Source organism: Panthera onca, chromosome C1 (assembly GCF_046562875.1).
Source record: "Panthera onca isolate mPanOnc1 chromosome C1, mPanOnc1 haplotype 2, whole genome shotgun sequence".
NCBI lineage: Eukaryota > Metazoa > Chordata > Mammalia > Carnivora > Felidae > Panthera > Panthera onca.
In genome coordinates, this window is record NC_138346.1 from 136401463 (window position 1) to 136424649 (window position 23187).

The following is a 23187-nucleotide window of genomic DNA, read 5'->3' on the forward strand; positions in this document are numbered from 1 at the left end:
TCCAGGATGCTTAACTTCTGGGACTTGTTTTGTTCTTTTGAATTTGAATATTATAATATTCAAAGGCAACTAAATGTCATAGTTTCCCTACCCTAAGGCACTGGGGAAAAATTGGTAAGTCTGTGTCTTGTCATAGTGGAAAGTGGTAGATTCATTACTATTCAGGCAATCACAGGACTGGTTTCAGAGAGAACAAGAGCATCTCTCATAACAATAATAACAAAGCCTGCTTTGGAAAGAATCTTTGAAATATAGCAAGAGGTAGCTGGGACTAAACAAACCATCAAGGTGAATATATGGGCATATCCTTAAGTAATACTCAACAGAAACTCATAGAATTCCTATGCATACATAGCAGAGTCTGTTATTTCAATGACAGAACAATAGCACTTCTTTGGTTGCCCAATAACGCAATAATTTCCACCTTAAAAACATTATATTAATAGCCTCACCATGTTCACTTTGATTAAATTTATTTATATATTTAGAATTTAATTCTACTGTGTATGTAGCATGTCTCGAGAAATTGAAAAAATAATTATATAAATTTAAGATGTAGTTCTTTCTCTCAAGGGCCTTTACAACCTTCTTTGGGAAACAAAGCTTAAAACATAAAAAAAAAAAAAAAAAAAAAACAACTAGAAAACAAGACAGTATAAAATAACATTTCACTTTTGCCCTAGTATTTTAAGGGAAGGCAAACATTGCTCAGCAAATGTGAGCTCCACTTGTTTAATAATGGTGACATGATGGAGCAGCGTTTTAGAGATCTGATATATCAATGGGATGGAATGATTCGTGGAAGAGGTAACAAGAGGTTGGAAAACAGGTTACTTGGTTTTGCAGACGGGACTTAGTCTTTGAATAGGGTGCTAACTACGAAATAGTTATAGAAAATAGAAATAAATAATAGAAAATAGAAAATAAAAGGATATGGCATATCACAGAGAACACAGAAAAAAATCCATAGTCATAATCACTGATTAAATAGTGAAGATAAGAGGGATGGATCCAAAAATAGATTCCTGGATTCCAACATGACTGAATATGTATTATTGTAAGAAGTAGAGAAGAAGAGAAGGGGAATGTGGCTTAGGGGAGAGAAAGTCAGTGAAGTTGGTTGGTTTGATGTAACTGGATATTGCTATTTAAAAAATTTTTTTTAATATTTATTTTTGAGAGAGAGAGAGAGACAGAGAGAGAGAGAGAGCACGTGTGCGTAAGCACGGGGGAGGGGCAGAGAGAGACAGAGACCCAGAATCTGAAGCAGGCTCCAGGCTCTGAGCTGTCAGCACAGAATCTGACATTGGGCTTGAACAAACAAGCAGTGAGATTATGAGCTGAGCTGAAGTCTGATACTCAACCGACCAAGCCACCCAGGCACCCTGAATGTTGCTATCAAGAGCCTGCTAGAAATATTCAGTGGAATGTTGGAAACACTAAACTGTCAGAGAAAAAAGGGATTGATATAAAGAAAAAAATAAATTAGGACAGAGTTAGTAACGAACTAGACTTAACTCTAAGAAAGGAAAGAAAAGAAGTTCATGGAGGGCGCCTGGGTGACTCAGTCGGTTAGGCGTCCAATTTCGGCTCAGGTCATGATCTCACAGTTCGTAAGTTCAAGCCCCACATCTGGCTCTGTGCTGACAGCTCAGAGCCTGATGCCTGCTTCAGATTCTGTCTCCTTCACTCTCTGCCCCTCCCCTGCTCATGCTCTCTCTAAAATAAAAAATTAACATTAAAAAAAATTAAAAAAAAAGAAGTTCATGGAAGTCTTTTCTGTCAAGTAGCAGGTGTTCAACAGCTCGGAGTGAAAATGGAATGAATAGCTGTTTATGACTGGTAACATATACATTTCTTTATTTCTCACAGCACAAAACATTATGTGTTGAAAGTGAGACTGTTTTAGAAAAAAGTGTCAAAAGTACAAAAATCTGAAATTTACGGACAGCTTCTTATGTGCTTAGTTTTGTAGAAAGTATAAAAGCTAAAAAACAAGAATGCAAAAAAGGCAAACATTCTTTTTTCTCAAGGTACAATCTACTTAGTGGAATTTTAAATTTTTTTTTTTAACGTTTATTTATTTTTGAGACAGAGAGAGAGAGACAGAGCATGAACGGGGGAGGGGCAGAGAGAGAGGGAGACACAGAATCGGAAGCAGGCTCCAGGCTCTGAGCCATCAGCCCAGAGCCCAACGCGGGGCTCGAACTCACGGACCACGAGATCGTGACCTGAGCTGAAGTTGGACGCTTAACCGACTGAGCCACCCAGGCGCCCCTTAGTGGAATTTTAAAGCTAATAACCACCAAGTACTAACTATGAACCAAGCATTGTCTAAATGCTTTACATGTATTATCTCATTTAATCCTTGTGGTAGGCACTAGTACTGTTTCCATTTTACAGGTGAGAAAATTGAACCATGGAGAGCTTACTCTAAGGTTATACAGCTAGTTAGTATAGAACCAGCAAGTCTGGTTCTAAATCCTTTTTTCCCCCAAATGTATTTATTTATTTTCAGAGAGAGCAAGTGGGGGGAGGGGCAGAGAAAGAGGGAGTGAGAGAGAATCCCACGCAGGCTCCATGCTGCCAGCACAGAGCCCAACACAGGCTCCAACTCTGGAAACTGTGAGATCGTGACCTGAGCAGAAACCAAGAGTTGGACGCTTAACTAACTGAGCCACTCAGGCATCCCTAGAGCCCATTCTTAACCACAACAATAAAGATTCACAAAACACGTTGTGCTAATTACTAAAATACGCAATATATTCCAAGGGCCAAGTAAGAGGAATAATAAATTAATACAATGGGTATCTAGGGGACAAAGAAATAACTGTGAAAATTAATAGTTAAGGAATGCTTTGTGGAAAATGTAAGAATTGAATTCATCTTTATTATTTATTATTTTTTTTAATTTTTTTTAACATTTATTTATTTTTGAGACAGAGAAAGACAGAGCATGAACGGGGGAGGGTCAGAGAGAGGAAGACACAGAATCTGAAACAGGCTCCAGGCTCTGAGCTGTCAGCACAGAGCCCGATGTGGGGCTCAAACTCACAGACCTTGAGATCATGACCTGAGCCGAAGTCGGCCGCTTAACCAACTGAGCCACCCAGGCGCCCCTGAATTCATCTTTAAAGATGGGTTAGATGGACAAAGAAAATAAGGAGTTGCAAAGGAGGCATGATACATGGGATCCTATATGAACCAGGAACACATGTGTGATAAACCAAATTTTCCGGACAAACATCCAAGAAAATGTTTCCAACCAGATGGGTTAAACTGATAATTAAATATTTAGCTCCTATGTTCTGTCTTACAACTACTTAATATTTTATTATAAGTTCTCTTTGTAGGATAAGACAAATATGCAATGAAACAAAACTTCCAAATAGATGAAAAAGAAAGATGAATGTATAATAGTTACAACCTAGTCCCATTTGGGGCCCAAATAAATCTTCTCATTTAGTCTTCAAGAAAGCCCTATGAATCAGACAATATTTTTCACATTTTATAGAGGCAGAAATTGGAGCAGAGAAAAGGGAAGTTACTTGCTGGAGATCCAGCTGGCAGAGCCACAATTTGAACCTAAGCAGTCAAATTCTGAGCCTGGACTCCTATTTCCATAAAGAAGACACCATATGACCCTAAAAAAACCCTCCAAAGATTTAACTATCCTTGCATTTGCTTACCTTGAAGACCTGCATATTTAAGAGATGACCAGTTTGGGATGTCGTAACAGCCTCCACCATCTTCTTGTTCTTCTGCTTCACATCGGTAAAGTACCTGATTCAGCTCAGCCAAAGTTAATTTAGAAGCAATACTAAGAAGTTGAAAATAAAGAGAACTGGTTAAATACAGTAAAATTTCACTTGCTGTCAATAAAACCAAAGAGGAAAATCTGAATCATAACCATAAAGTGTCTTAGCAATATATGTTTTAGGAATTTGGCATTATGATATACATTATAAACAATATTCATTATGAATAGTAGTTTAAAGATAAAACATGCTAAAAATTCAGTTAGAAGTAACACTTCTTCCAAGCAAAAAAAAAAAAAAAAAAAAATGATTTGCCAAATTTTACTACTTAGAGTATGCTAGAAAATTTTTTGGTTGCTACCACCTTTTTCTCACAAATTTACTTTTTTAATCTTTCTAGTTGGGCTTAGTTTCTTTATATTCTATGTGGGACATCAATAGCTTTTTATGCTAATTATCTTGAAATCAAAATACTTCTCAAAGACTAGTAAAGGGATAATCAAAAGTCAGTTAACCACCTTAGAAATCAGGTAGCATTTCTCTCCTTTTCCTTTTCTCCTTTCCGCAGGTTGCATTACCCTTTAGTTGGGTTATTCAGGAAACCAGGATTTTCTTAGATAAAGATGCTTCTTGATAGTAGTTGGAAGGAAGTGTCTATCATGGCCTTGGTTTCCCTTTGTCCAGGTAGCAGTGAGACTGTATTACTGACTACACCTGAGTACAACCGAAAACTCTACTTTCTTGCAATTCTAGCTGTTTAGTCATTTCATTTTACCTAACTGAACACAAATCCTCCTGAGTTGTATGTGAACACATACCCTCTTGAATGTACTTCCTTCCTTCTCTTTTAGTTCCGCCTCAGCTTAGAAAATTATTGTTGGCTGTGCTTTATTCCCTGTCTCTGCCTAGACTCTGTCCCCACAGCTGGGACTGACTTCTCTTTCATCTGCAGTCTGTGAATCAAGTTTGACCAAATCAGTCAGCAGTCTCAGTATCAACTCCATTCTAGGGCAATATTTTTCAACACGTAGCCAGTGAACTTGCATATGAATTCCCTTGGCCTTGCCCCAAAATAACCTGAGTAGGTCTGAGGATGAATATTCATTTTATAAGTACTGTGCAGAAACACCAAATTGCTTCATCACAGATTTTTTTTAGAATGCAACTACTTTTCTAACAATAGTTTGAATGGAGCTAATATCCTTAATGATAAAAGCTCTTATAAAAACAAAAAGTTGAACACAACAGAAAAATGGACCGGTACATAAAATGATATTTCATGGACAGCCAGTGAACAACAACAAAAATTTAGCTTGGGGGTGCCTGGCTGGCTCAGTTGGAGGAGCATGCAACTCTTGATCTCAGGGTCATGAGTTCGGGACCCACACTGGGATCCCGAGAGATTGCTAAAAAGACAAACTTAAAAAAAAAATTAGCTTAACTAATATTTAAAACAAATTAAGATGTGACTTTAAAGTAGTTTATGTTTACAAATTTGATTAGTAATAGCTAACACTCATCAATCACTTACCATCATCTTATAATCACTGTTCTAAGTGTTTTACATAAATAATCATAACTGTTTAAAAGAGGCACTATATTGATATCTATTAGGTTGCTTGCCCAAGGTCTTACTTCTTACAGCTATGAGAGTCTGAAATCAATTCAGGTTGGTTCGATATTCTATGCTCTTAACATTACATTGTAACAATATATACTCAGAATTGGTAACAATGTCAAGTAATGTACACCCTTACATAGAGCTGAAAGAATAAAATCTTTCTGGAGGAGATTTGGCAGTTTTAAAAGCCTCAGATATGTGGAGATAGCCTTATGAAGAAATTCTGTGTCTGGAAATTTATCCTAGTATTTATGACCGCAAACATATATTGAGCATTTATTATATGCCATCAAGTGTTAAGTGCTTTCTATGCAGTATCCTATTTAACCCTTACTAAATTTAAGAGGTAGGTGCTATTATCAGCCCAGTTCTTCAGGTGGAAAAATTGAGATGAAGAAAATCTTAATATGTTGTCTAAGATTATTTTAGGAATAGTGAAGCTGGAGTGAAAGCCAACTCTAAATTTCAAAACCCAAATTTTTTGGTATTATGTGGTACCACCTAGTAAGGGAATAGATAGTAAGGGAATGACTAAGAATTCAGGCAAAGATGAATGTAAAAAAACCATACATAACAGGGAATTATTGGATGTAGTTTAGATGTCCAAAAACTGGAGGCTGAGTAAATAAATTTGGGGCTAGCCAAATAATAGAATAATATGCTCCCCCTTTTTGTGTGTTTCAAATTTTTATTTAAATTCTAGCCAGTAAGGGGCGCCTGGGTTGCTCAGTCTGTTGAGCATCTGACTTTGGCTCAGGTCACACTCCGTGAGTTTGAGCCCTGCATCGGGCTCTGTGCTGACAGCTGGGAGCCTGGAGCCTGCCTCACATTCTGTGTCTCCCTCTCTCTGAACCTCCTCTGTTTGAGCTCTTGTCTTTGTCTCAAAAATAAATAAACACTAAAGAAAAATTAAAAAAAAAATTCTAGCCAGTTAGCAATATAGTGTATGTTAACTCTAGCAGGAGTAGAATTTAGTGATTCATCACTTACCTATAATACCCAGTGCTCATCACAACAAATGCCCTCCTTAATACCCATCACCCATTTAGCCCACCCCTCCCCCGCCCACCTCCCCAATACAGTCTCATTTAAAAAATGATGTGGTAAGGAATATGATGAATGTAACTTAGCCTCAAATAGTTCAGAAAAATTGTGTACATGTGCATGTGTGTGTGTGTGTATAGAGATGTATGTATCTGTTTGCATGTATCTACCTATTGCTACATATAGAGAGTGCATGAGTGTGAGAGAGTGCACAAGCAAGCACACACACAAATGATAAAGCAATAGGACAAAATGTTAATAACAGATGATGCCGATACTACTGGCCTTTGGACCACTGTGTGAGTAGCAAGGATATAGAGGACTCTTATAAAAAATTGCTTCAATCAGACTTGTGGTAACTGATCAGTTATTAAAATGGCAAATCTCCATAAACTACTTACAAAGCGAAAGGAATTTTTAATATAGGATCTGAGTTGTCAACAGCAAGGCTTCCAGATTTAAAGTGAGGACTGAACTGTGTCAGATGATTTCGAAGAATTCCAACAGCGACTTGTGCATGTGGATCAAGACTAACTCTGAAAATGTTAATTAAAAAATGGTTACTTTTTAGGAATGATTTATTCCAAATTAACTCAATATATAATCTATTTTACAAACAAATATATAATCTATTTTACAAAAAACTGAGCCTGGGTGGCTCAGTTGGTTAAGGTCTGACTTTGGCTCAGGTCATGATCTCTTGGTTGACGAGTTTGAGCCCCACGTTGGGCTCTGTGCTGACAGCTCTGAGCCTGGAGCCTACTTTGGATTTTGTGTCTCCCTTTCTCTCTGCCCCTCCCCTGCTTGCACTCTGTCTCTCTCTCTAAAAAATAAATAGACATTAAAAAAAAAAACCCAAAAACAAACAAAGTCAACAGTTTGAATTCCAACATACCTGAATATAATAACACTTCCCGGAGACAAGTTTTCAAATTCTATTTCTTGAATATATTCGTTGGGTCCTTTTGTGGCAACTCCAGCTTGTTTAACAATTTTACTTTCACTAAGCTTGAAAAAAATTGTATAAGACCATTTAACAAATAATTCTAATGTCCTTAAAATGTTAAATACAGCAGTAAGATTAGAGTCCCAAATACCTGAATATGTTCTCTAATTTCTACTGTGATATTTGGCATTCCGTTGATGAAATTCTCATCCTTCCGATAAGGTTTTGCATTTCTCTCAATAGTTCTGGCTTCAAGAACTACTTCTTCAATTTTGCCTAGGAATACATGAAATGTTAATGAAATTTCATATTAAACCACCTGAAATTAGGAATTGCTAAAGGGTTTTAAAATAACTTAAAGTTGAATATGAAATATCAGTCTGAGGGTAGATGATTGTACCCAAGATGCATTTTTCACACAATGCTTTTGTTTTTAAAACATAAATTAACAAAGATTTATTTGAAAAGAGATCTTATTCAAGTAATAATGGCTTAGCTCTCAGGAACAATATATAACCTTCCTAATTTTGAGCAGAGAGAAAATAAATCACTTAGAAGACTTGTATTAAGAATTAGAAAATTTCAGAAATACAAAAAGTAGGGAAAAATTAAAAAAACCCAGGTCCTACTTCCTAGCTTAAGAAAACATTACAAATGTGTACCTTTCCTTCTCCTTCAGAGGTAACTACTATCTACAGTTTGGCGTTCACTGATCCTGTGCACTTTTACTACATATGTCTGTTTCCCGACACAACAGGTTATTTTCCAATTTCCAAGCTTTATTAAAATGGATTCAGATTATATACATAGTTCTGCAACTTGCTTTCTATTAAACAACACTGTATATTTTAGATTTGTTCACATTGCTACATTAGCTGCAGCTCATTTATTTCAAATGCCAAATAGCATTCCACTGTATGAATATACCAAATATATTCTCATCCCTGTCTTCTAACGGAATATATGAGAGTTGTTCAGAGATATACCTAGGACAGAAGTGCTGAGTCAAAGGATACATAAAACTTGAATTTTATTTTTTAAATAATTTAAGCTTTAAGCCATTAATCTGACAATAGGTAACAGCACCCTTTGGATCCAGAAATTCTACTTCTCGAAATATATACTAAGAGCTTGTTTAAATTTTTTGTTAATGTTTTATTTATTTTTGAGACAGAGAGAGACAGAGCATGAACAGGGGAGGGTCAGAGAGAGAGGGAGACACAGAATCTGAAGCAGGCTCCAGGCTCTGAGCTGTCAGCACAGAGCCCGACGTGGGGCTCGAACCCATGGACCATGAGATCATGACCTGAGCTGAAGTCAGATGCTTAACCGACTGAGCCACCCAGGCGCCCCACTAAGAGCTTGTTTAAAAGAAAAAATTATTCTGAAAAAATTATTCCTAATGTATATTTAAAACTTAAATAAGACACCGCTAAACATATAAAGAATATTAAAAATAGAATACTAACATAATAAAATATGAAATATTGAACATCATGAAAATCACAATTTCGTGGACCAAATGGGGATGTTTTAGTAATGATTGGTGACCAAAACAAAATCTGAGGTAATACTGTCCACACTGATTCCAGCCATGTAAAACTATATATGTACATTAGCAACAATTAGACAAGATTACTGAATATACACTTGTAAACAGTTAAAAATAGCTAATGAACATTTAATTCTAAAACTGTTCAAGTTGATAATTTTTAAAAATTGGAGTTATGCATATTTAACAACTAGCAACCGACATAGAATATGATTATTTTTATAGGAATCTTCATCTATTCTTATAATTGACAGACTGGGATAGCTGTTAATGCTCACAGGAGAATGTTTTGCTAGAATATATGATATATAACAGTAAGTGAGGAGATAAAATACACACATCTAGAAAAAAATCTAGCAATAATAAGGATATATCTCAGGGATGCATTTTATAATTGTCAAAGAAGAGATATGGGAAGACTATAATTGCTGTATGTTCACAAAAGAGAGAAATTACTGAGTACTTAGAAAAGGTTTTTCAAGGGAGGTGGAACTTTAGTTCTTGAAAGATGTGAAAAATACACATATATAGATGTTAGTAAGACTACTTGAGGACCAATGAAAATATCTATCTGGTTAAAATAGTGGAGTAACAGAGGGCTAGGAAGGCAGTTGAGGATGGGTTATGAAGAGCCTTAAATATTAAACTCTTTTTTACTTTGGTTTATATAAGTGTGTAGGTATGTACATGCACATACACAAATACACACACACGTATGTATACATACAGACACATGAATGTACACATATATTTCTTGGGTATAAAAGAAATACATGTAGGTTTTATAAAAATTAGGAAATATGGGAATGTATTAAGATAAAAATAAAGCTATTTCACAACTCAAAAAATGTTAATATTTGAGAATATTTCTGACCAGGTTTTGTTCCATGTAGTAAAAATGTAAGTTCCCCCAAATTAATTCCTTTCTTCCATTCTTTTTTTAAAGTAAGTTCTATACCCAACATGGGGCTTGAACTCACAACCCTGAGCCAGCCAGGTGCCCCAACTTACCCAAAATTTCAAATTCTTTTTCTCAACTACAGCTATACTTGCAATGTGTTATAATATATGCTATATAATTACAATTTAATATAACAAAGTAATATAATCACAATATACCGGGGATATATTGCATTACCAGGGATGCACATTTGAGGTACTTCCTTGCTGTAAAATGAGGTCTTAGGATTCCTGAAAGCAGTTCTAGACACAGACACAACAGACTGATGAATACTGGGTGAATGTCTTGTTACTGCTACTATGTCTTCATCAACCTGATCCACATACACCTGAGAAACAGAAAGAGAAAACACATTAGCACTCAAACTGGAAAGACTTACTCTGAAATTAAACCTTAAGAAACTTAACAAAAATTGTTTCTTGCCTGAATGAAACCCTTGGCCCCAAGCTCTTGATGAAGTTTATTGATAGCACATCTGGCTGCAATAATTCCACTTTGAAAATTAACTTCACCTGTATTTGATGGCGATGCTCCAGGATTCCACTTAGTATAAAACCGTTCTTCAGAAACCACTGAAATCTGAACAAAGTTAAAACTTAGCCATGTATACATTTTAATTATAATGAGAACTTTTGGTAAAAGTGCTCAAGGTTGTTGGCCATTGTGGATTTAAAAAAAAAAACAACACACAAACACACCTGATGAGGCACTAATTCATCATAGCCTTTAGTACTTCCACTAGCACAACATGCCATAGAAACAATCGTGGTACTCGGGAGAGCATCATATTCTGACCTATGCTAGAGAACAATAAACAAACAAACAAAAAAACAACCAAGTTTATTTTCTTTTAAATGCAAAGTGAAGTAAAGGATACATAGTTACACACTATAAGACATTCATATGCTTTAAAACAAATAAAACATTAAAAAACTATGTACCACAATCACTTATAAATCTAAGACATGATTCTGAAGTATGTAGATATTATTGCCACTAAGTATCAGAGAACTAAATATCAAAACATTTATTTATTGATTTTTCCTTTTTCAAGTTTTTATTTAAATTCCAGTTAGTTAACATCCAGTGTGTAACATTAGTTTCAGGTGTAGAACTGAGTGATTCATCACTTACATACAACACCCAGTGCTCATCACAAGTGCCCTCTATAATACCCATCACCCATTTCATTTAGCCCATGCCCCCACCTACCTCCTCTCCAGCAACCCTCAGTTTGTTCTCTATACTTGAGTCTCTTTTATGGTTAGTGTCTCTCTCTCTTTTTTTTCTCCTATGTTGATCCATTACATTTCTTAAATTCTACATGAATTTAGCAAAATAAGTAAACACAAGAAAGAGATTAGATGCTTACCACAATAGGACACTCATTATCATGGGTAATATCCATAAACAGGGCATGTGCAATAGCCGGCATTAAAGGCCTCAGACAAGGCTGAACAAAGGATCCAACGGGTTCTCCTCCATATCTATAAACTAACCTCCCTTCTTCATGGCTATTATATGCACTCATTGCCTCTGCAAAGCATTACAAAATATTTTAACAATCTTCATTATTATTGTCCAGAAGAGGTTAGGTTTCTTACCATAACTAACTTTCCAAACAAAGGCCACATAAATATTATAAAAAATAAAACTACTTTAAACATTTAAACAAATGTCTATTACTTTAGGTGACAAAAAAGTCTTCTCTATAACTTAGCCGAAGAAAAGGCTTATGTAGGTAAAAGGGAACACATGTTGTTTATTAGGATGTTGGTTATATAAAATCTATGGGAAAAAGCCTAAGATTATATCATCTATCCAAGTAGGAGATGAAAAACAGATTTGTACATTTTCAAAAACAAAAAAATACTTTTGTTCATGAGTCATCAATTCATCCTACTGGTCTTTCAATTTAAAAATGAGATATTTTGGGGGTGCCTGGGTGGCTCAGTTGGTTAAGCCTCCGACTTGGGTTCAACTCATGATCTCATGGGTCACCAGTTTGAGCTCCGCGTTAGGCTCTGTGCTGACACTCTGAGCCTGGAGCCTGCTTCAGATTCTGTGTCTCCCTCTCTCTCTGCCCCTCCCCTGCTTGCACTCTGTCTCCCTCTCTCAAAATAAATAAATAAATAAATAAATAAACATTGAAAAAAATTTTAAATGAGATATTTTTCCCCAAAGTGGAAATTTTTCCTAACAAAAACAGACTGAGTTACAGAAAATTTTGTATAGAGTATTTAAAAGAACATCAACTATGTTGGAAGTTACTAAACATTGTATGTAAAGCTATTAAATGCCTTTAATCTACTTGAACAAAAACTAAAGTTTCAGATGGGAAATACATGTCAACAAGCCTACCTCTTATTAGGGAGCTAATGCCCAGCCTAGTAACAAAGACATTGTCCAGGTCTTCGCTTCCCGTGAACAGTTCAGCTACTACATACAAATTGGGTTGCAATTTCCTAGCAGCATCCAACATGTACTGCAAAAAGCACAGTCACAAATGTAACACAAAGAGAAAAGCGAGTAGTGGGGAAGGAAAGGAGGCAGAACTAGGCATGGATTTGACATAGGAAAATATCATGGAGCAAGACAAAATGGAAATCCAAAAGGAATTTCCAAATAAATTTAATTGTACACATGTAAGAAAACATAAAACGGACCAATACACAGAGGAAACAAGAGAATTTATAAATAGAAAACAGAAAGGAAGATTAGATTTTGCAAAGATATAGAAACACAAGGGGGGCAAAAAAAGGAAGAAGAAAAATGTTAGTGTCACATTAAAAAACGTAAACCATACTGCTGTGATTCTGCTAGGCTTTACTCCTGTTTTATGTGCATTTGTTTTTAATACTCTAAGCAGACTATTAATTTTCAGGCAGCTGACTAAGCCATTATTAGGAAATTCCCTCATGGTGAATCATTTAGCTATTGCAAAGATTAGGTCTGACGAACCATACTAAAGCTAGCTTTTCCTACAGATGGTAGTAAAATCTTAATCAGAAATTAAATCAATTCCAATTTTTTTCATATAACATTTGTAAAAAGGTTAACAAAATAATTGAAATTCTATCAGCTAACAAGTAAAATCCTAGAGGATTTTGTAACTCAAAATTAAGGAAACTGAGTTTTAATTTTCTGATTTGTCATAATAACAACCTTAGAAATATGTATATATGGCTGTTGCTAAAAGTACAATAAGAAAAAGACCTCTGTTACTTTTTGAAGCTAAAAAATGTGCTACCATCTAAACTAATGTTCACTAAAGTCTTCCAAATCAAGTCAATTTTTCATCATAGGACTTGAAACATATTCATTCTAATACGGCTTTAGAATAATCGATATTTTCCAGATATGCACACATTCGGAAAGAATAGTAAGTTGTCACTGGGAAGCTATCAAAAGTCTTATAAACGGGATGAAAATTTTAAGTGTTTTCAAAGCTGTATTAGGTAGAAGATAATGCTATAAATTTTGGCACTGTTTCAGTTTCTATAAAAAAGCCCGAAGAGGGATAAACAACCTTTATGTTTACACTTACACTTTTATAAATAATTAATTACAAATTGAATGAAAGAGGCTAAAACTAGCTTCAATATGCTGTAATGTTAGTACTTAATAACATAATATGTAACAGGTGACTTCACAGTATCTATTAATATATTAAAAGCAACCTAAGAATAACAAGGATAAGACAAATTGAAATTTATATACCACTAAAATATTAATATTATTTAAAAGTTAATAATAAAATAGTAATAATATGTTAACAATATGCATGACAGTATGGTTATGTATATATTATCAGAGACAATATGATCTACTTCCCTAAATTAAAATAAAAATATTAACCTATCAAACATTTTATAGCCCAGTATTCCATAACAACTGCATCAAAAGATTCTGTTACAATTGTGAAATTATGCCAAAGTGCTAAATACTCCCACCAAATCAATGCCAGTGTCTAACTAGCAAAAGGAAACATGTATTTGCATGTTTTATTTAAGGAAAGCGAGAAAAGAACACTACATTTCTTTTTTTTAATGCAGATGAATTGTTTTTCTGTACCTCAGCTACGTGAAGGGGTGTTGAGTGGCAGTTATCAAGACGCACTCCCTGGAAATAAGTCGCAGTTATTTCAGTGTATTTTTTCATGTGTGCCCAGAGAAAAGGACAGTCGTCTGGTTTATTCCCATAGCGTAATTTGACGCTGTCTCCCCAGCAAATAAGTTCTCTCCTTAGATAAACATTTGAACCTGTTAAGAAAGGAGCTTGCTTTCAGTGGGTCAGGAAATAGAATGAAAACAATTACTTCAAGGAAATACTGCTGTTTTTAAATCACACCGAGTATTTCTACCACAAACCATATATTGGTTAAAATTATGTCTAAAATGGTATCGGCATCTAAATTTATAAAGTTTTAAAAAGTTAACATTATTTTATATCTTACATCTATTTCACCAAAATTCTATGTTACAGTCTCTTCTAAAAATGTGTGCTTAATGTCAAAAATTCAAGTTGCTTCTGAAAGGAAAACTGTAGCAGTAGTATCACAGGCCCTTTGAAGATAAGAGTTTTACCAAAAACATTTAAACCTGCCTTTCCACCTTGTTACTCATTGTTGGCAATAAGTTACATTACATCCACAGCCTAGGGCAGAAGGCCTTTTCTCACTTAGAATAACTAGAAAGGAGAACGCAGAGATACTTAAACCCAAAGTACATTCTTTTTTAAAAAATGATATTTTTGAATTAAATTTAATGTCATTAAGACAGACTTCTGAAATGTTAAAAAACAAATATATTGATGGGTCCCCAGCAAAATTCTTCCTGGCAAAGAAACAGCTGTAGAAAAATAAAATGCTAGGAGAGAGAGGGAACCTGAAAGCTGAATTTAGTGTAACTGCTATTCAAATACCTTAATACCTCTCTGGCTACTGAATGAAATATCTCTTAAGGTAATATAATTATAATAGCAATAGTTTCAAATGTCTTTTAAAAATGCAATAGATTAAATTTTTGACCAAATAAAACTTTATGCAGAACCATCATATAAAATAGGTAAAAGCCATTCTAGTTGAGCATATGAGGAGAAGGAGGGGAAAGAAGGGGGAAAGGAAAAGATGAATCCCATCTTTTTCGTCAATCCCTTCTCTTCTCTCTCAAACTGCATGCACTTCTGGCACCTCTGTGATGAAATGCTTTAAGAACCATTAGCCTAGTGGGGAAAAAAAGTCAACGAAATAGTTTATATTTTGAGCTTGCCATAAAGTTTTCTTTCCCTATCCACAGAGAAGTTAACAAAAATGATGTACCTGGTTCAGCAAAGTTTCGAAGGGGATCATCTCCCATTACCCACCCATTATGTGCCATCAGAAAACAAGCTTTATTTGGGTGATGAATCATAGATTCTTCTGCGGAGAGGGTCATTTCTTCAAATGGGAAAGTAAAATATCTATAGAGATACAATTAAATATTAAATCCACAGAGAGAAACTCTTTGGAAACAATTTAAATTAGTACTATCAAAATACAGTACTTCCTCCTTAACAAATAAAATAAGATTAGTTCGACACTATAGAAAATAAACTTCATTACAGGTCAAAACTCTTCAGAAGATTTCCTTTTTTTTATTAAAAAATTTTCAAAAATGTTTATTTATTTTTGGGAGAGAGATAGAAAGTGAGTGGGGGAGGGGCACAGAGAGAGAAGGAGACACAGAATCTGAAACAGGCTCTGGGCTCTGAGCTGTCAGCACAGAGCCTGACACGGGGCTTGAATTTGGGAACAGTGAGATCATGACCTAGGCTAAAGTAGAACACTTAACCAACAGAGCCACCCAGGTGCCCCCAGAAGATTTTCTGAGTAAATCTACTAGATTTGAGAAATGCAGTTAGCATTATAGCATTCTCTGGTTAACATCTTAAATAATAACTTAAAAAATCTCATAAAATTACTAAGAAAATCACTGAGGTATTGATGTTACTTTGTAAAAGCTATTACTACACTTCAGTTGCCTAATCTGTGCTGCACATGACCTACAAGATAAGGAGCTAAATGCTGGTTCAATTTGATTGACATTGAGTTTATTATAGTAAGTACACAGTCCTCCAGAAACATTATTGTAAATGATTATAAATTGGTTCATAGTGATGATAGTTTCTCTAAACATTGGACTAACAAAATTAATTAATATTAAGCCTAGCTACCAAATCAAAACTTCTATTTCAAATAAAAAATGTACTGGAGTTACACATTAAAGGAAGCATTCAGATTAAACTGAGAAGTAAAATACAATTTTCAATTTTTAGCCTTTAATGAGAAGAAAACAAAAATGGAATACCTGGTAACTAAAGGATGTTTTCTAGTGACAGGTCCTAGTTTAGGACCATGGCCAGCCAGTCGTTCATAAAACACATTTCCCAAGAGGCAATTAACTGCCTAGAACACATTAAATGAGGTTATGTCAGTAAAACCAACAACAACACACATTATTAAGACTCAAAGAAAATCAGTAGTTCAAAAGTAGGTGAAACCTGTTCCTGATGATAGTTCACAAGTTGGTGCTTCTCTGAATTTAATTCCTCAATTCTCTTACGGAACCAGTTACAGCATTCATTAATTGCGGCTGGCCCATTGCTAGAGCAGAGACAGCAATACACACTTAATATTGAATGGTTTTAAAATTCTACATTTAAACATTTTCTCACAAGGGTGAATGAATATATTTAAATATATTCATCAGGATCTTAATTATAGCTGAAGAAGCTTTCCAATTGTAAAAAATTTTATATACACATATAGGAACACGGACCAGCATACAGAAAATAGAGGAAAGCATCATGCATTTGAAGGAGTAGAATTATGGCAAAATCATTTATCTAATTTTCTATTCAGGATTCTAAGAAATAGCATAATAGTAATACTAGCCGTGAAGGTTTGTAACTAATATCATCCTTTATTTTGTAGGAAAAATACATAACATACTCATGTGGTATGAAAGTTGCTAGTGCAATGTTCATGTCTACAGTACAGCCAAGCCTTCTGTATTCAGGATCTTGAATAATCTTAAGGTGTTTCTTTGGATCAGGTTTGGTTGTTATTTTCCTATTTTCTGAAAGCAAGAGCAAGAAAAGATGATATCTTAAATGCAAATATCCACAAGGAGATTGTAATCATTACTGATTCCAAATTTTTAATTTACAATTTTTTCATAGAAAATAAAATGTTTATTTCACAAGCAGCCTTCCTACCCCCATCTTCCTGAACACCACCTAACACACACACATTCACACACACACTCACACACACACTCACACATATATATATACACAGAGAGGGTGGGGCGGGAGAGAGAGCGGGGGGGGGGGGAAGGGAGGGAGGGAGAGACAAGAACATTATAGAAGAAAAACGCAGGGATTCCTATCAGTTCAAACACTTCCCCACTTTTCTGCTTCAGTCGGCATTCACTTATTCTACTATACATATTTTAGGGCATTAAGGATGCTGGTGGCACAAGTTTTCTTTTTAGGTGTTAGCAAATACACTAATATCAGGAGGTCTTTTTCTTCAAAGACTGCTTTCTATTCAAAAGTGTTTCTTTACATTCTCTGAAAGAAGCACACAGGGTTGTTTCTATACTTTTTTCCTTTTCACCAACAAGCATATTCCTTACATAAAAATAAAAAATTAAAAAGTAAATAAATGCTCTGTGGGAGGAATTTTCATGCCTTTTCTGGAACTTGTTCTTAGTAAATTAGATGTTGTGCAGGATTGCCCCCACTGGGCTTGATTTTATAACTACTAACTAATATCTGGCTTATTCTAAAGAGAACTTGAAGTGGCTTATAAAAGCACAAAATAAGATAAAATACATATAAATTCTTAAAATCCAGTGTCTGAGGTTCATCTGCAAGAGTAACCATATGAGCAATACCTATCAAAATAATACCAGCATTCTTCACAAAGCTAGAACAAACAATCGTAAAATTTGTATGGAATCAGAAAAGACCCCAAATAGCCAAAGCAATCTTGAAAAAGGAAACCAACACAGGAGGTATTATAATTCTGGACTTAAAGCTGTATTACAAAGCTGTATCATCAAGTATGGTACTGGCACAAAAACAGACACTCAGATCAATGGAACAGAATAAAGAACCCAGAAATGGACCCACAAACATATGGCCAACTAATCTTTGACAAAGCAGGGAAGAATATCCATCCGATGGAATAAAGACAGTCTCTTCAGCAAGTGGTGCTGGGAAAACTGGACAGCAACATGCAGATAAATGAACCTGGACCACTTTCTTACACCATACACAAAAATAAACTCAAAATGAATGAAAGACCTAAATGTAAGACAGGAAGCCATCAAAATCCTCGAGGAGAAAGCAGGCAAAAACCTCTTTGACCTTGGCCACTGCAATTTCTTACTCAACATGTCTCCAGAGGCAAGGGAAACAAAAGCAAAAATTAACTACCAGGATCTCCTCAAAATAAAAAGTTTCTGCACAGGGAAGGAAATAATCAGCAAAACTAAAAGGCAACTGATGGAATGGGAGAAGATATCTGCAAATGACATATCAGATAAAGGGTTAGTGTCCAAAATCCATAAAGAACTTATCAAACTCAACACCCAAAAAAACCAAATAATCCAGTGAAGAAATGGGCAAAAGACATGAATAGACACTTCTCCAAAGAAGACATCCAGATGGCCAACCGACACATGAAAAAATGCTCAACATCACTCATCATCAGGGAAATACAGATCAAAACCACCATGAGATACCACCTCGCACCTGGCAGAATGGCTAATATTAACAACTCAGACAACAACAGATGTTGGCGAGGATGCGGACAAAGAGGATCTCTTTTGCGCTGCTGGTGGAAATGCAAACTGGTGCAGCCACTCTGGAAAACAGTATGGAGGTTCCTCAAAAAACTAAAAATAGAACTACCCTATGACCCAGCAATTGCACTACTAGGTATTTATCCAAGGGATACAGGTATGCTGTTTTGAAGGGGCACATGCACCCCAATGTTTATAGCAGCCCTATCAACAATAGCCAAAGTATGGAAAGAGCCCAAATGTCCATCGATGGATGAATGGATAAAGAAGATGTGGTATACATATACAATGGAGTATTACTTGGCAATCAAAAAGAATGAAATCTTGCCATTTGCAACTACGTGGATGGAACTAGAGGATATTATGCTAAGCAAAATTAGTCAGTCAGAGAAAGACAAATACCATATGACTTCACTCATATGAGGACTTTAAGACACAGAACAGATGAACACAAGGGAAGGGAAGCAAAAATAATATAAAAACAGGGAGGGGTACAAAACATAAGAGACTCTTAAATATGGAGAACAAACAGAGGGTTATTGGAGGGGTTTGGGGAGGGGATGGGCTAAATGGGTAAGGGGCATTAAGGAATCTACTCCCAAAATCATTGTTGCACTATATATAAATTAAAATTAAATTAAATTAAATTAAATTAAAAAAGAGTAACCATATGAAAACTGCCAAGAAGTGTTTGAAAAAAAAGAAAAAGCTACACAATCAGTGTAAATGATAAAACAGTCTTCAATATTGATAGAGTGAATAAAAGATCACTGTAATAGTATAGATAACAAACCTATATATATTTCGCATATGACTACACTATGAAGGATTTATGGTGGTACTACAAATCAGTAAAAAAGGATGGATTATAAATTCAATATCATTTTCTGAATAAAAATAAATACCTTATATAATATACAAAAATAAATTACAGGTGTATTGAACATTTAAATGTAAAATATAAATAAGATTATTAGAATAAAACAATGTTGATGGAAGGATTTTTCTCAGCATGATGTGAAATCAGAAGCCATAAAAGACAAGACTGACAAATTTGACTATACTGAAAAAAATACCTCCATAAATCAAGAGTTAAAGGGTCAACAGCATACTAGGAGGGCATATGTGAGGCCAGTATAATAAGGAATCACCAATAATAATAAGTCAATGTGAAAATGTCAAATAACCCCAACCTAACAGAAAAATAGGGAAAGAACATTCATATACAATTAATGGAAAAATGGTAAAGTAACACGTGAAAAGATACTTCACTAATGAGCAAAAAGCTGCAAATTAAAATAAGGAGTGTTTTGTCCAATTGACAAAGATTATAAAGATTAATGGTATCTTGTTGGTGAGGGTATATTTAGTGATGATGTAAATTAGTACAACTTGTGTTGAAAAGCAACTGGACAATATCTATTGTAAATTTATCATTAAATTTGTAAACTCTTTGACCCAGAAATTCTGTGTCTAACAATTTATTCTGCAGATTTATTCACATAAGTAAAAACACATACAAGGATATATTTTCTACAATACTGCTTATAAGGATATAAGTTCTACTAAAGTAAGGGCTTGCTGTGTTCACCACTGAATCCTCATGCCGGGAAGAGTACCTAGTATGTAGTAGGTGGTTCAAAAGATAAGTATTAAATGAATGAAAGAATGATGAAAAAACTGGAAATAATTTATTGAAAAGGCTAAAGAACTTCACTGTTTAAACAGTCTGTAAGCTGTAGTCTTCTGTGTGTGTATAAGAAATATAAAACATATATTTAATTTATACATACACAATTATAAAAAATGTATATAAAATTTTAATTCCTTTCAAAAAGAGTCTGAAAAGAGACACAAAAACTATTAATTGGTACATAGTTCCCTCTAAGAATTGAGTTCTGAGGGAGAAGGAGTCACACATTTTTTTAATTGTATTTTTGTACTGTTTGTTTTTTCTTTACTATGAGTACACACTATTGCATTTAAATAATACAGCTTATAAATATCAGAGGGAAGAGAAGATAGAGGCCTTTTAGTGAAATGAAACATGAAGAAAAGTTAATATAAAAATTTCATGTATCAAGATGTTACACATTGGGAAAGCTGAAGTGTGAATCTGACCTTAAGTTTCTAGACCTCAAGTAATACGGACTTTTCCTTTTTTGGTGTTAAGAGGAAATGGATTTTATTTTATTTTATTTTATTTTATTTTATTTTATTTCATTTCATTTCATTTCATTTTATTATTTTATTTTATTTTATTTTATTTTATTTTATTTTATTTTATTTTATTTTAGAGAGAAAGAGAGCGTGAGCTGGAAAGAGAGGCAGAGGTACAGAGAGAGAATCCCACGCAGGCTCCACTCTCAGCATGGAGTCTTACACAGGGCTTGATTCCATGACCCTGGGATCATGACCTGAGCTAAAATCAAGAGTCAGTCGCTCAACCAACTGAGCCCCCCAGGTGCCCCCTGACTTCTCCTTTGAAAGTAGTATTTCTGGGTATTATTCTAGCTCTAGATTCTAGATGAGGAAGAGAATTTCTTATTTTAAGAGCCAGCAATATCCTTGCTGTTAGGCTGTCCTACACTAATTGTAGATACATCTTTATGATATTTCTCTCTAATTTGCCTCCTCAAAACCCTTTGAGCCTTTTACTCCCCTCCTTTGTCAGGGACACAATGATTCACTTCTTTAGTTTAGTTATGTCCTGAACTGAAGATCTGCTCCTTGCTATTATCTGGGTCAGTCTTACTAGTGGGTAGGTAGCCTTAATGGTGGGCCCCATCAGCTGGAAGCCCTTCTACCTCAGTTAAGATTTCTACTTTAGCCAAGAGAACACTACATTTCTCTGTTTCAAAGCCTGTTTTGAGCTTTCGGCAGCTGAAATAATCTGCTCTACCCCCCTCCCATTCATGTATTTAACAAACATATACTGAGCTCTATTATATTCTGAGCACTGTGCTAAGGAACCAATAGTAAGAAACAGTCCCCAAGAGAAATTATTATGTTATGTATTATTATGACATACTCTTTAGATGTCTCTGCTAACTCTCAGCTTCCACAATCAGTTTATAGTAGCACAAATATCATATAATGATAACAGATTTAATAATGTCTTAACCTTAGAAAAGAAGAGCTATCCCTTTAAGAGTAATAATTTTTTTTTAAATTGCTAGGAACATTCTAATGTATATCACTTACCTTGTGTAAGAAGTCCTCTAAATTGCTCAACTGCTTTGTGAACGTCCACTTGGAAAAATTCCCAGAGTTGAATCTTTGGAAAAATATCCTCCCAAATTATTTTTCGAATGCACTGAAAAATTTCAATAGTTGAAAAAAATATATTCAAAATCTTTTCACAAAACATATTTACCATAATAAAGATAGACTCTAAGTAATTTTCAACCATATATTTAATTTGTACTTTAGAAATTCTGTTATTCTGAGAGAGGAAGGGAGGCAAACCACATGAGACTCTTAAATACAGAGAACAAACTGAGGGTGGATGGGGGGTGGGGAGTGGTGGGGAAGAGGGAAAATGGGTGATGGGCATTGAGGAGGGCCCTTGTTGGGATGAGCACTGGGTGTTGTATGTAAGCCAATTTGACAAATTATATTTAAAAAAAAGAAATTCTGTTATTCTGTTTTAGTGTGGTACTCCTCTATACATACTGACATTCATTTGATGATCATTTTCAATCAAAGCAGGTACTCCTTTTTCTTTGTATTTCCCTTCTGCAACGTCACAGGATAAATGCCACAGTGCTCTGTCTAAGACCCAGGCAGGTTTTAAGTGTGGAGAATTTACAAGGTTATATGCACTTTCTGGATGTTCGTGGATCCATTTACTATTAGCAGCTTAAAGAAAAAGGAAACATAAAAGAACATCTTGTAATTAAACTCAAGTTGGTATCTATGTTAAGATTTAAGATGAAATAAAATGTCAATATCCACTACTCGTTTCCTTCCTTCCTTCCTTTCCTTCCTCCCTCCCACCTTTCTTTATTCCTTCCTCCCTCCCCTCTTTGTCTTCCTTCCTCTCTCCCTCTCCCTTTCTTTTCTTTGCTTGCCCTTTCTTTTTTTTTCTCTTTCTTCCTTTCTTTCTTTCTTCCTTTCTTTCTTTCTTTCTTTCTCTTTCTTTCTCTCTCTCTCTCTCTCTCTCTCTCTCTCTCTCTCTCTTTCCAAGTAGGCTTCACGCCTAGCGTGGAGCTCAATGCGGGGCTTGAACTCACAACCCTGAGATCAAGACCTGAGCTGTGATCAAGATTGGACGTTTAACTGATTGAGTCACCCAAGTGCCCCCACCACTGATTTTCTTATATATTAGAAACAATATTTAACTATATTATAGAAATTATATATTACATATTAATGTTATGTTTTATATTAAATATTTGATATTAACTTAAAATATTTATAGTAATTTATGATACTGCAATTTGAAAAACAT

The 23187-nt window shown here is 34.9% G+C and overlaps 1 protein-coding gene and 1 long non-coding RNA gene across 3 annotated transcripts in view; one reads left to right on the forward strand and one right to left on the reverse strand.

Annotated features, from left to right (window-relative positions):
* AGL (amylo-alpha-1,6-glucosidase and 4-alpha-glucanotransferase) overlaps positions 1-23187 on the reverse strand; it is an 84220-nt gene that overhangs the window by 33963 nt on the left and 27070 nt on the right. For both annotated transcript variants that reach the window (XM_078451618.2, XM_078451619.2), the window contains exons 6-21: positions 22414-22595; positions 21939-22050; positions 16874-17000; positions 16423-16525; positions 16230-16327; positions 15203-15342; positions 13957-14144; positions 12244-12367; positions 11255-11418; positions 10581-10682; positions 10306-10461; positions 10060-10210; positions 7521-7645; positions 7319-7431; positions 6825-6959; positions 3690-3820 (exon numbers count right to left, since the gene is read on the reverse strand). In XM_078451618.2, coding sequence (XP_078307744.2) covers positions 3690-3820; positions 6825-6959; positions 7319-7431; positions 7521-7645; positions 10060-10210; positions 10306-10461; positions 10581-10682; positions 11255-11418; positions 12244-12367; positions 13957-14144; positions 15203-15342; positions 16230-16327; positions 16423-16525; positions 16874-17000; positions 21939-22050; positions 22414-22595 — 2151 coding nt within the window. The remainder of the gene's footprint in view (positions 1-3689; positions 3821-6824; positions 6960-7318; positions 7432-7520; positions 7646-10059; positions 10211-10305; positions 10462-10580; positions 10683-11254; positions 11419-12243; positions 12368-13956; positions 14145-15202; positions 15343-16229; positions 16328-16422; positions 16526-16873; positions 17001-21938; positions 22051-22413; positions 22596-23187) is intronic.
* The window catches only part of LOC144617217 (uncharacterized), a 147507-nt gene continuing 142383 nt past the window's right edge, over positions 18064-23187 (forward strand). The window contains exon 1 of the long non-coding RNA XR_014138093.1: positions 18064-18479. This is a non-coding gene — a long non-coding RNA (uncharacterized LOC144617217). The remainder of the gene's footprint in view (positions 18480-23187) is intronic.